General features: G+C 49.3%; 1 protein-coding gene across 1 annotated transcript; it reads right to left on the bottom strand.

Moving 5' to 3' along the window:
- Positions 1 to 9444: 9444 nt before the first annotated feature.
- On the bottom strand, positions 9445 to 11171 carry ITPRIPL2 (ITPRIP like 2; the record flags this gene model as incomplete). The annotated part of the gene is made up of 1 exon (XM_082671183.1): positions 9445 to 11171. The coding sequence occupies one exon, from the start codon at positions 11169 to 11171 to the stop codon at positions 9573 to 9575; it is 1599 nt and encodes a 532-aa protein (XP_082527309.1). The 3' UTR covers positions 9445 to 9572.
- Positions 11172 to 14341: the final 3170 nt, after the last annotated feature.

Raw genomic sequence — 14341 nt, 5'->3', positions numbered from 1 at the left:
CTTTGATAAGGATCGACAGCCGCCCATCAGAGGCTGAGCTCCTAATTCAGGAGACCAATGATTAAATAAACAATAAAGATAAAGATCTTTTGATGACATAAGGTCCTTAAAAGCTCTTGGTTGAGTCTGGCACACAGTGGGATGCCTAGTATTTTTTTTCCTGGTTTCATTGGAAGGTGACCTGATGGACTGTACTTTTTCTTAAGTGCTGGCTTAAAGTCACTGCGTCTAAGATGGCAGTGGGGGGAGGGGAGACACTGAGATAAAGCGTGGGAGAAACCACTGAATATTCATGAAAAGAGCCAGCATTTTGTGAACTTAGGCTGTATATGATGTATGTCCTCTCCAGGCTAGATGACAAAAAGAATGAGGGAACTATCACTTCTATTATAGAGGCTTTTCTTTGCTGAGAAGTTTCAGGGTGACTCTGATGACATTTTTTTTAATTCAAAATTTAAAAAAAAATGTTTTCATATCCCTGGGGTTGTAGAAAAAGGGAACTGCTAGTGGGATTAAATCCTGCGCCTGCTTGGCAATATTTTGCCTTGTATGCCCCAGCTGAAGAGTTCTGTCCTAGGGTTTTATTCCTACACCACCACCGCCAACCCTTCAGCTGCCTGTCTCTGTCCCAAAGCAAACCTTACACACACCAGCTGGTGGTTCCACAGCACCTGGTGGAGAGATCCCAGTTTCTCTGCTGAAAGGTTCCAGAGAGGCCATCTGACCTAAGTCAGTGGTTCACAACACTAGCTGCATTCTAGAATCGTCCACAGAGCTGTAGCCATGCCTGGGCTGCACCTGGAGAGTTTCTGACATCACTGGGCCAGGGTAGAGTCCTGAGCATGGATAATTTTACAAAGCCCCTTGTATAGCCAGGGCCAGGACTGAGAACTACTAGCCTGAGCTTTCCACCAGGACTCAAATATCATTTGAGAAATGAAGTGGGGAGAAGTCTTAGAAGATGGCACAATTCAAAAGAAAGAAAGAGACATAACGGTGGTCGTTTCTCTCATTGGATGTCCTCCCTCCTGGGAACATGAACAACAAATATTCATAAGTGCTAACTCACTCACAGTCCTGTGGGAAAGGAAGTTTGGTGATGGGCAGGCTCTGAGCAGAGTGCCTGAGGGTGACCCCTACCCCTTAAGATACGGATTCACCTTCCTGTTGTTCCAGAGATGCTGGGCCACCACTCCTAAGATACGGCAACTAACGTTTGGTAGTGCTTCTCAATCCCATGTGCATTACCCTTTGATTCTCCCGATTAGCCTGTAAAAGGAGGGATTATCAACCCCATTTTGCAAATGAGGAAATTGATGTCCAGAAAACTTAACGGACTTGCCTAAAAGATTACAGCCAGGGAATGGTAGAGCTGGGACTTCAGTCCTAACATTTATGGAGCATTTACTATATGCTAGGACTCAGGATGGGTATAAATTATATAATTATGGAATTATAAATTCCCCAATTACTTCTCACTTCAGTGACATAATCTTCTGCTATTTGTTTCTAGCATTTCTGTGGCAGAATCTTATTTACTCACTAATACCCATTCTTTTTTCATATTTTGCTCAGGGCTGCTGTGTGCCATGTGCCGGGCTCTCTTTCCAGCTTCCCTTGCAGCTAGGAGTGGTCACGTGACACCATTCTGGCCAATGAGATGTAAGGGAAGTCTACTGCATTCCTTAATCCAGTTTCTCTTCTCCATGGCTGTAGTAGCCATTGTGGGATCTTGATAGGACAAGCATGAAGATAAAGGTGAAAATACCCAGAATGACAGAGCAAAGAGATGCCTGGATCCCTGATTCATCCCTAAACTGCTGGATGCCTACCTCCAGGCTTCTGGATGATGAGAAAAAAGAATTTGTTACTATAGATTAGGTTTTCACAAGTTGTGGCCAAATGTCTTCCTAAGTGATACAGTTTCCCACATGCCCTTTATCATTGCTGTTCTTTTCCTTTACAGTTGAACACGCCACCCACCAGCTGAACACCAGCCAGTACCTGACTGAAGCTGAAGTTTAGCCAAGAGGGGACACTGAATCAGTGTCTCAACTGTATTACCTTTGAGACCTATGGCATGTTGTCACCTGAATCAGCACTTTCATTTTCCAGCTTCCACTTGCTTTTATGAGATCAGGGCAAATGCAGGAACACAAACAGCCGTGTAAACACGCCCCCCAAAAGATGGCAACACTGCCACAACTCAGCCAACACTGTGCTTCAGCAGATGAGGGAAACCTGGATTCACTGCGGGAAGGTGGGTTGCATCAAAGTCTGGCTGTCTGAACGTCAAACGCACAGAAGTCGAGACTGCCTGTATTTACTCCACCGGCAGCCTCTCCAGATTTCTTCTTTTTTTTTTAAGTTTCCAAATCATTTAGCTACAGCTGAGCTACAAACTACCACTAACTCAGTGGCTTAAAACAATGTGTTCATTTTTGCTTCGAGTCTATGGGCCAGCTGGGTGGGTCTGCTGATCTGGGCCAGGCTTGGCTGGTCTTGGCCAGGCTCCTTCAAGTGTTTCAATCATTCTGTTGTCTGGTCAGTTGCGGGGGAGAAGGGGAAACGGAGCTGGTCTGGGATGGTCTCGGTCGTGTGTCAAAGGCGGCTGTCAGCTCTGGCGACAGGATCACGTGGTCCCTCATCCTCCAGCAAGGCCAGTTATTCACGTGGGGGCAGCAGGTTTCCAAGAGAACAATCAGAGGCAGACAGGCCTAGGCCGGGAACTAGCACAGTGCCCCTTCCGCCACATTCTACTGACTAAAGAAAGTCACAAAGCCATTCCAATTTCAACGTGCAGGTAAAAAGGCTTCCTTCGTGACGGGAGAGACTGCAAAGTCACTTCGCCAGGGGCAGAGGTATAGGAAGCTTTGGAGAACAGGGGCGGCTACTTTTGTAATCAGGCTACACGGTACCCAGAGTAAGAGCTTTTCCTACAGGGGAACACCATGGGCATCAAGGAGCAAGATAAACAAAATCTGGGTAGCAGAGAGATGGTTGGGTGGACAAAAGGGAAACGCACCCTGCAGAGGAGGAAGAATGAGCCCAAAGGGAGCAGAGGAAGAGGTTGGAGACACTGACTAAATGAAAATTCCGCCCCGAAAACTGCTTCCACACTGACGCACACTGCGTGCCTAAAGTGCGGCAAGTCCTTTGCAGGCACAATCAACTTAATCTCATTCACTCCTATGAGGGAGGTCCTATTATTTTATTTTTTTTTTTGGGAGGTCCTATTATTAATCCCATTTTATAGATGAGGGAATTGAGGTCCAGACAGGATTGGGTAACTTGCAGAGAGACACACAGATGAGAAGTGCAGGATGCAAGACTTGAAGACAGGCCTCTTGGTGTTAAAGTGCTGGCCCTAACATGACACTGGTCTGTCTCCAGAGTAACTTGTGTCTCTGTCCCCACTCCCCTGCCTGGGCCTGGACCACTGCAGCATCTGATGATTTCCAGTCTGATTAAGTCCAGCCAACTTTTCCATAAAAGGTCAGATAGTAATTCTTTTCAGTGTTGTTTTGCAATTACTCAACCCTGCTAATGGAGAGAGAAAGCAGCCAGAGCTGTATGTAAATGAATGTGTGTGGCTGTGTTCCCATAAAACTTTATTTACAAAAATAGATGAATTGCCACCCCCTGCTCAACCCATTCTCCACCTTGCAGCCAGAGTGGGCCAAACTCAAATGTGACCTTGTCATTCCTTCCTAAGGTGGACTGCCAGTATCTTGGGGACCAGTCCAGACTTTCACTGTGGTTTACAAACTTGTGATCAAAGAGTGGCCCCTGCATCAGTGGCATTGCCATTATCTATTAGGAAGGCAGGCTCTCAGGTCACATCCAGACCTGCGGAATCAGAACTTGCATTCGGACGAGACGCCCAAGTGGTTTGCACATTCGAGTTTGAGAAGCTTTGGCTTCCAGAACCCCTGTGCCCTGGTGCCTTCCTACCTCTCCCACCTCATCCTTTGCCCCCGGAGCCTCCTCGCTCCCGCCCACCCCCACTTTCCAGCCAAACTGACTGCTCCTGTCACCTCTGTGTCCGATGCATTCCTCTCCAGCCCAGCTCCCTTCACGCAGCAAACTCCTATCTATCTCTGGATCTCAACTGCGACACTTCTTCCGAGCAGCCCTCCTCCCTGAAACCCCCGACTGCATGAGGTGCCCCTCTTCTGTGCTTCCAGACCCCCTCCCCCACCTAGCACCCACCACATTGCACAGAAATGACTTCTTTAACTGCCTGCCCTCTCACAGCAGTTTGTGAGCTCATGAGAGGCCGTATCTGTGGTTGCCTCTGTGTGTCCTCAATGCCTGGGGACAGTAGCCACTCAAGAACTAATAGTTGAAAACTAAACAAAACACAGCCGGCCACACCTTTCCCCTGGGAGAGTGCTCTCCACAAGCAGTTTAGCCAGCCAGTGGCTGCAGGTTTCCCCAAACCTCCACCTGGCTCCGAGGCTTTGAAGAGTCCTACGTGGCCTCCAAGATTCCATCTCTCATGAAGCCTGGTGGGTTTTCGTATTAGCAAATGTTTACCATTTGGAGAGGACCTGGGGGCCTAAGAGATTTCTGGGCAAAATTCTTGAGCTATAAATTAGCCACAGGCCAAGACTTGAGTTGTGTTTGGGCTGGTGTATGAGAGCCGAGGGTGGAGGGGGTGGAGGTGGGTGACAGAGGAAGGGCAGGGCCAGAATGTTCTCGATCAGAAAAAGACTTGAAGGCAGGCCCCCGGGTGCCTACAGAGCCATGAACTGGCATCCTTTCCCACCTGTGTACGGTGCCAATTCTGTACAATGATCCCAGCTTTGCTGTGTGGGAAAAAGTCCCATACACCCACTCACTGAAAGCAGGTGGGCCTGTGTAAGGAATCACAAGCCAGTGTAGCCACAGGCTGCTCTCCGGGAAGACGACAACCCTCCCCAAATCTGATGTTCAGTTCACAGGTTTCTACAAGTTCCTTTATTAATAAAGCAAAGTATGAAAGAACAAGGTCCCCAAATGACCCATATGATTAAAAGTGCAAATTTACTCCAACCTGAAATAGAAAACAAATGGCCGGCCTCGACTATTGGGCCGTGGAAATCTGGTGTGATTAGAACGCCTTTTAATCACACAACTGTAGCAGCTGAACCATAGTTGATTACCTCTTTGGTCTCTGTTATTGGAACAAAACATACACTATGACCACAGCCAACAGACTGCATCATAATACACAGTTTGGGGTCAAAATCCACACTAAAAATAACAGTAAAATAAGAGGAATGTTTTAAAGTCAAGTGACTGAATCAAGGCATTTTTTTTTTAAGCAAAGGGTGCTAAAAATATTCCTGAATATCTGATACTTCAAAAACCAGATTACATATAATTTAGCTGCATGTTTTAGTCTGTTCTCTCTGTACTGATGTTCACATACATCTTCGTCCTCTCCCAGCTTATACTTGCTTCATCCCCACCAAATCATGTGCTATGTAGGTACAGAAAAAATAAACAGTAGTGTCTAAGAAACAGACATGCAATTTTTTATAAAAACTAACAAACGCCACAATGATAACACTGAACTTTTTTCCTTCCCAAGGGATACTGGGAATGTTCACCAGGTTCATTTTTCCCACCACTGGGGAGGGAGGTAATAACCTTCCTCCACGTGGATACGATAAGGCATCGTCACGGTCAAATGCCACATTTTACGGAAAAGGTGACTTACTCCATGAGGTTAAAGGAGACACTTTGGAAGGCTATTAGTTTCCTTCCTTCAGAAGGCTAGGATGTCAGTTTTGGTGGGAGCCACGGAGTCAGAAAGGGATAGAAACATATGATCAGAACAGTTCTCTTGGCACTGGGGCTGGTAACAAGCCTAAGAAGCTTGGCTGGGAGACCCAGCACTACTTTGCTGGTGTTCATGGCCACCAACCATCATTGCAAAGGCTAGGAAACTACTAAAAAAAAATAATAATTAATTTAAAAATAAAAATAAAATACAAATAAAGAAGAAAACAAGTTATTCTGCAATCCTTCCTGATCACTCACCTGCAGACTCTGACAGAGCCAAGGAGTTTGGCCCCAACTCACCAGGAAGGAAATGCCAAGAGCTGGCCCCTAGTGGTCTGATGTCCCACCTGACTCCTACGGGTCCAGGGTGGAGAATCCTCCCGGGAATTGTGAGTTAAGTGTTATCTGTGGCCGTGTTCATTTGGGGGGTTTGTTTCTACAATAAAGCTTAGCTCTGAGCGATAAAGCAGACTTGAAATATCATGCCCCCCCACCATGTATAACAACATCATATCCATAACAATAAATATAACCTTATACATACTTGAGGGGTTACCGTCTAAGGCAGGGGTCGCAAACTGGTGGCCCCCAGGCTCAAGCAAATGTGTTTTTTGGCCCACTTGTGTTTTGGATATTTTTTAATTATGTTGTTTAAAAATCAGAAAGTTTCTTTTTTTTTTTTTTTCTATTTCCAGCCCCACCCTACCCTTTTCCCCGCATGGAGCTGAGCCACGTGGCCCCTGAAGACGGCACAGCCCCCCATCACCACCCAACCCTTCTCTTATTTACCTCCCTAACTTGCTTCTGCAGGCTGCTGAGTTTGCGACCCCTGGCTTGAAGTAGCACATATCTAGAAAATGTGTTTCCTAACCCAGACCTCTCTCGCACCCTCATGTGATTTCCACCCCATCTCCCCTTCTGCCCAGCTCTTCGTTTCACGTCCATCTTAAGTCCTCCTTCCTGAAATCTTCGGATTTCTCTTGGTTTGCTCACATTTTCCCTTTTAGCTTCAGTTTCATTTTGCAAAAACACAGTCTCCTCCTCTCAGCCCACGAGCATTCCGGGATGACTCCCAAGACTGGTCAGTGGGAGTTACTGAAGGGTGTCTTAAGGCAAAATGGCTGAGTCATCTCCCCAAACACTTTCTTCGGACACTGGCTGGACAGTTAATCTTTTCTTAAAAGCACGAACAATTCTGAGCTTTCTTGTATGAGAATATTTGCAATACATGAACCTCCAGTACCAAGTATACACCAAAAATGTATATATTTCAGATCAAGGACATGATGGAGCCCTAATAAAATACAGAATCGAGCTTAATTTAAGTGCCTTGGGCAACCATCACACCTGACTAATATGCCGTATTATTTTCTTTGTACACAGTACATGTTTTGGATTACTAAACATTGATCAAAATTGATCGAAATCTCTAAGTTTTTGGTTACCATGTACAGAGAACAATTGCTCAGCATGGCATTTAAATAAAACATTAATATTTTAAAAATTCACAAACACAATGCCCCATTCATTAAAAAAAATAAAATTTAAAAATCTTGAGGATGGATGAGGCTTTGGGTAATTAACCTGAAAAAAAAAACCCACAAAGAAACTACAAGAACTGTATGTTACCAGATTCAAAGTTCAAAATGCTATTCAGATAAAAGAGGAACCTATCCACTCAGCTAGAAATATTTGGAAAATTCAGCTTTTAAAGCTTTATAAACCCTCTAATAGCCTCGCTTTCCCCCACTCCAACTACTGGGGAAATTGTAGCTGAGTATGGAAACATTATAAATATATAGATTTATATAAAGATCTACCTACTCTTGGAATTTATTTTAAAAATAATTATAAAAAACACTGTGCAGTTTATATCTTCGCAGGAAGTTGGTAGACTGATTCCTGTGCTAAATGCAGTACCTTATGACCTAACACTGACCTCAAAAGCTAGGAATGACTTTGTGGAATCAAGGGGAAATGTCCCCAAACAACCTCAAAGACACAGCACACCATTTGCAACTGTTTCTCTTACAGCCCAAGGTTGCAAAGGACATAAGAAATCTCCGTAGCTCTGATGAGAAGGATTCCCTATAAATCATTTGTTCACAACGATTTCCCCACAGTGGCCAAGCAGGTCCCGTAAAGAAAGAAAGTTTAAAGAGTTCCCTCAAAATAGCTCAGAAATTAAACAATGGCCCAATTCATGTGGCTACTTCTGTCTTCCGAGTTTTACCTTTAAGAGTCTCTGTTAAAAAAAAAAAAAAAATCCCAAAGCTATAAAAATCCCAAAGTATATCACTGGGATTGGCTGCATTTTCTATTCAGCAGATGATGGACCATTCTAAACTTCAACTGAGTTTTATGTCGACTGATGCAACTGAGAGCTGTTAGAAATTTGGGAGGACGGTGAGGGATTTCAGAATGCGCTAGCTGCAAAATACACCCAGCCTGGTGATATTTATGCCCAGAGAGAAGAAAGAACAGACAGCTGACAAAGGATGTCTCCCTCCATCTCCCCCTAACTTGCCCTCCTCTGCTGTCTTTCTCCTCTGTCAGCTGATTGGGAAATAACTGATCTTCAAGATACCGAACCCTAAGTGAAATGCATTGCAAGACCTGTGCTGAATCAACCCCTCCTCAAAGGTGGGCTTCGGGCCAATTAAAGGCTGCTTGGGCAATGAGAGCAAAACTTCCCAACTACGGAGGATCACTGAGCATTGGCTGAAAGCAGGCATTGCCTCTTCATTATCTCATTAAACTCGGAAAGAAATCTCCATGCAAAGGGGTTTGCCAAAAAGACTTAAAACAAAAAAAAAAGGTTTCTGTCTCCAGCCAGCAGCAAGTCCTGGTGACACATCTTGCTAGGCAAAGAGTGAAATATCAGTACATCTTTTTCGAGACCCAACATGTTTCATGCCCTCACCGGTGTTGTCAGAAGCACGTATCCTGTTGCCACTCTGCACTGTGATTGGCTCACAGCAGACGCTCAATGAATCAGCGCTGACTGGTGCACATCCCAGCGCGTGCCTAGAGGGACGTTGAGCAAGCCTGCTCCTCAAGGCTGCACCTTTCTTAATAGTCGATGTAACTGGCCTCCCTTTCAGATGCCACACTTGGCACTAGCGATTACCACAAAATGAAAGAACTGATCAAAATAAAGTGCTATTTGCTGTGGAAGTTTCACTAACCAACTCCCGACTGCCTTTCAACACCTGTGACTTAATTCTTCATAATCCTGTCAAACACCTGTGATGGGCCTTTAACAAATACATTAATACCAATTTGAACAGTGGAAACTATGTTCTTCAGAACATAAGCCTCTAGAATAGAACTACAATTCCAGTTGTAGATCAAGATTCAGATTTTTAAAAAGACAATCAGGAACCCAGGACCTACCAAGTAGTTGTGTCAAAAAACATTAGCTTCTTTAAATTTGGGGGCCAGAGAGATCTGTCTAAACAACCCACAATCCCTTCCTTTCCTGATCCTCCCTAAAAGCTGGATCCTTCTACAGAATCATTCCACACAAACCAACATTTGGACCAACTCTTAGCTGCTAACGTTGAACGTCTTTCCGTAGCTTGCCCAGGACACTCTGGTGGGCGTGAAAAAGATGCCACAGCTATCTGGATTGTGGAGCCAGGGGGTGATGCCGAAGCCACCAAATGTCATCCTCTGAATGTTCCAACACCTTCTGCAGGTCATCTTCCTTGCCTTAAACTGGCTTCACTGCCATCCCCACCCCCACCTGGTGGGTGGGGCTTCAGGAGCACCAGGCCAGGCTGGGGCTCTGGCAGGGTTTACGGTTCATCTTCAGGGAACCCCTGGGGGCGCTGATTCCGGGGTGGGGGACACCTGGCAAGGTAGCGGGGACCCCCATAGGCCCGGAGAAGCTGGGGCAGCCTTCGCCACGTGGACAGCAACCGTGCCGCTGCGAGTTCCCGGGCCTGCCTGTCGAAAGTGGCCAGGAGGTCAACCGGGGTGGCTTCACGCAGTACCTTGGGCAGTGGGCCCACCTCGGCGGCCGCCCCTCCAGGGCCCAGGAGGCAGTGGAAGAGTGTACGGCGTCGCAGCAGGCAATCCCTGAGGAACTGTACTAGCTCTTCCAAGCGCTCGCCCAGGTGCGCCTCGTCCCAGCCTTGTGCGGGAGCCCCCTGGCGTAGCAGCGCTGCCAGCAGCACTGTCTTGAGCACGTATGAGGATAGGATGCGTCCCCACTGGGTGGCGGCCGTCGGGTCCAGCCCGCGGGCGCCCAGGTCTCGCAGAGCTTTAAGCAACTGCAGGCACTTGAGGTAGCAGGCACCTGGAGGGGCCCTTTCCTGCAGCCAGCTCAGCAGCTTCTGCTCCTGGCGCGCCGTGTTCACACCCCACAGTGCATCGGCGCGCAGGCCTCCCGGGAGCTCCGACAGGGGCCCGACGGGTGAGGGTGGCAGTGGTGGGGCCACCAGGAAGACGCTGTCGCCCAAGTGGACGGCAGGGATGAGACGCACGGCCATGGAAAGGCGGCAGCAGCCGTAATCGGTGCGGCAGGGGAGGACGTGTAGGGTAGGGGGCTGCTCCAGGCCGCCTGGGGTCAGGCTGACCCGACAACGCCCCTCCAGGCTGTAGCGGACGGTGGCCAGGGAGCGCTGCAGGTGCGACTGAAACCAGCGCAGTACCAGCGTAGCCGAGAGATGGCGCCGCCCGCGCACATCCACGCAGAAGCCGTCGGCGAAGGCTTTGCAGTCCCGGAGCCAGTGGCCCCCGGAAGCCCCTGGCGGCGCCTTCAGTGCGCACACGAAGCAGCCGTGGAAGGCTGGGGCCAGCGCGGGCTCCGCGCCCAGGCTCCGCGGCTCCAGCGCCACCAGGGGAGGGAGGCGCAGCGGCACCAACACGTCGAAGCCGTCGGGCCGGCGGATTTTATGCTGCTCGTAGGCACTGCCTACCTGGATGAAATCTCCGCGAAAGGCCAAGGCCAGCGCTCCCCCGGGGATGGGGCCTGGGGACCCTCGGGCGCGGCCAGCCCGCACCAGCTCGCCCACGATCCGGCTCACGTGTGCTTTGCTGTGGCCCAGCACGTGCGGCGACAGGCGCACCTCGTGCTCGTAATAACTCTCCAGCAAGATGTCGAGGCTGGGCTCTCCTAAGTGTCTAGGAGATAAGGCGGAGTGGCCCCCCAGGCGGGGAGACCCCGGCAGGAAGCGCTGCCGGACAGCGTGGCGACAGCGCAGGAGGATGTAGCCGAGGAGCAGCAGGACGGCCACCTTGAGCAGCGGGAAGCCGCCGTCCGCGCCTTCGGGGGGCTCGGTCCGGGCGTCCCCGCTTCCCCGCAGGACATGGTAGAGGCACACGAGGGCGGTGCACAGGCCAGTCACCAGGGGCCAGAAGACGCGCAGATTCAGGGTGTAGTGCACCGACATGCCGGGCGCCCGGGGCAGCGGCGGCCGAACAGCCCAGGGCGCGAGCCCCGGCGGCGTCCCAGGCCCAGCATGCGCGCAGCGCCCGGGCAGCCCCGCTGTCCCGGTTCCCTTCGCCTCCGCGGCGGCGACCCCGTCGCAGGGCCGGGGAAAGCAGCCCTCCAGCTCGGCCTCCTCTCCCAGCTCAAGCGCTCCTTCCAGCAGCGGCCCGCCCTGCACGCTCCAGCTCCCAGCCGCGCCCCGTGCCGACTGCGCGCTGCGTCCGGCCCGCCGGCCCTCCCCGCCCCGCTCCCCGGCGCGCCGCCTTCGGCCAGCTTCTGGTCCCGCTGCGCTCGCCTCCTACCTCGGGCCGCCCTCCCGGCGCCGTGGGTCCCCGGAGTCCCCCGCTGCTCCCCTCCGCTCTTGTTCCCGTTACTCTGCCACGGGAGTTTCCTCTTCCGAGGGGAGGCGAGGCCGCGCCAGCTAGCGGGGAGGAAATGCCGAAGTCTGGAGCCGCGAGGCGAGCGGGCGGGCGGGGTCGACCCCCTCCCGGGCCTCCGCCTTAAAGCGACGCGAGGCGGCGGGAGGGACTTCAGATCGCGCTGGCAACTGGCCTCCCGCGGGCCACCCCTATCCTCCCTCCCCGAAGGCAGAACCAGGAAGGCTCTGATTGCGGGGCGGTAGCCTTGTCCAGGGAGCTTCTGCAGTTGTACTCACACAAAGTTACACTGGGAAGTTGAAAGGAGGGAAAAAGAGCGCACGACGGAACCGTCCATCCCCCGCCCCCCCCCCCAGCAAGTCGTGGTGGCGTGGTGTTGGTGGCGTGGCAGGCCCTGGAACGGAAGCTGCCCTTGCCAGTGTGCCGCTGTCCTTCATTCAAACCAGTATCTACTGAGTACCTACTATGTGCCAGGCGGGAGACCAGGTGCTGGCGAAATAGCAGTTGACAAAATAGACAAGGCTTCTGCCCTCCATAAAGCTTACTGCCTTTTGAGAAAAGGAAACCGAAAGACAAGGGATCCACAGCAGAAAATGCTCTGAAAGAAGCAAAACTGTGTGAGGGAGTGTGAAGGTAGGGGCTGCCCTGTGGAAGCCTGAGGCTCTCTGTGGGTCTGAGACCTGGATGAGGAGGATCCAGCCTTGAAGTAATAATCACAGCCTTTACAAAGGTCATACTGTGTGCCCGTACTGTGCTGATCACCTTACACATTCGCTCCCCGGTTCATCCTATGAAAGGGACACTATTACTTTCCCCATTTTTCAGATGAGGAAACTGAGGTGCAGGCAGGTTCACCCCTTGCCCAAAGTCACACAGCTTTTAGCAGAGCTGTGCCTTGAACACCTGTCTCCAGAGAAGCTGGGAGGCAGGACTCAGGGAAGGGGACTGGGGAGTCCCTCAACTGCTGAGAAGCGTCCTTTGTCAGGACCTACCCTGGGACCTCAGTCCAGGAAGCTTTGTTTTGTTTCATAACAGGGAGAGCTCCCTGAAATGATCGGCATTTATTTAATTATCCGAATTTATTTAAACAATTAACTGTACTTATTTACACTTCTTGCACCTTCCTTGCTCCCGGAGAGCAAGGGTAAATAGATTAAAAATGTCAGAACCCACATGCCATCTGGGAATCAGGACTCAGGATGCTCCTGGCTTAAGCACCAAGATGACTCCCAGGAAAGCCTCTCAGAGCTGAGCAGAAATGCTTTCAGATCCGCATTCCCACTACTATTAGCTGTGAGATCACGGTCTATTAGTCAGGATTCTTTGGGTTGCAGGTGACAGAAACACAGCTTAGAAAGCATTTTATTGTCGTATTAACTGAGACGTCCATGGGGCTCCTGCTTCAGTATGGCTGGATCTAGGTACGCTCAATCCACTTCTTAGCTCTGCTTTCTTCTCAGTGGGCTGCACTCTCTGCGAGCCTCTCTCCATAGGCCCCTGGCTGCTCCAGCCTTATGTTTTCCTCAATGAAGAAGAAAAGAGAGCTTCGGTTGCCTGAGAGTTGTAGCAAATGTCATGCCTAGGGATAACGTTGGGTCCTACTCTAAAAGTGACCAAGTAAGAGAATGCACTGATTAGCCTGGCCTAGGGTGGTGTGTGGACTGAAATGTGTCCCCTCAAAATTCATATGTTGAAGCCCTTTTTTCCCCCAAATTAAGTTCATATTCACAGGTTTCAGGGGTTAGGATGTGGGCAAATATTTTTGGGGAGCCACCCTCAGTAAATGATGTACTGTATTACCGTTACTATCTTTTCTGCCTGTAATCAGTTTCCGTAGCTCATTTCCTCCAGAGAGTTCAAGGTACAGACCTCAGAACTTTGCTCTTGGAAAAATCTACTGTATGTTTCAGAGCAAGAACAAATTCATTTATTCATTAATTTATTACCCAACATACCATGTGCCAGGCAGAGGGGGATGTGACGGAAAAGAGGGGGCTCTACACTTATGGACTAAAACGCCACACAGGGTGGATGGAGTCAGAAAACTGCCACTGTTTCATTGACTTTTGATCATTATTTCATTAAAAATCTCCTTTAATGTTTAATAGTTGACAAAGGCCACTCCTGGGTTTTTTTTAACAGCTCAGCAAATATATATACACACCCCTCCCAACATTTCTGATATCCCGGAGGTGTGTCCTGTGGAGGAAGAATGGCAACATTGATGAGGGGAAAAGGGAACGAGGTGGTGACATTTCCCATGGGAGGCCCAGGGAAGGCTCCTGGGAGGGAACATCTGATCAGGCTTTGAAGGATGGGAAGGGACAGTGTGTTTGATAGCATGTCTGGTATTTCCACTGCAAACATTTTCATCACATAACTAATTGGCCTTAAGGCAATGTTGCTGTAAAAGATAAAATAATGAAAACCAAAAGAGGGGCATTAAAAAGGACATAATGAAACATGAGAAATGAATAACAAAATTAAAAAGACTTTATTGCAAAATGCAAAAATATTGAGTACATTTAAAATGTGTGTCAATTTATGGCAATACTGCACAGATAATTGATTTTGTTTTGTAAGTTGTACCTAAGCAATTGCCTTTCAAGTCTTTTGTTTATAGTATTTTAGAGAGATTTTGCTTTTGACTCATCTCCCCATTCAGCTTTGCACTTTTTCTCTAAAATTTCTTCCATCCTTAAGAGGGGCATCAGCTTCCAAATACCAGGATGCATATTTGCACCTGAGCTTTGTA

Source organism: Grampus griseus (genome assembly GCF_964374135.1).
Source record: "Grampus griseus genome assembly, chromosome: 14".
Lineage (NCBI taxonomy): Eukaryota > Metazoa > Chordata > Mammalia > Artiodactyla > Delphinidae > Grampus > Grampus griseus.
This window is presented reverse-complemented; position numbering and strand designations above follow the sequence as displayed.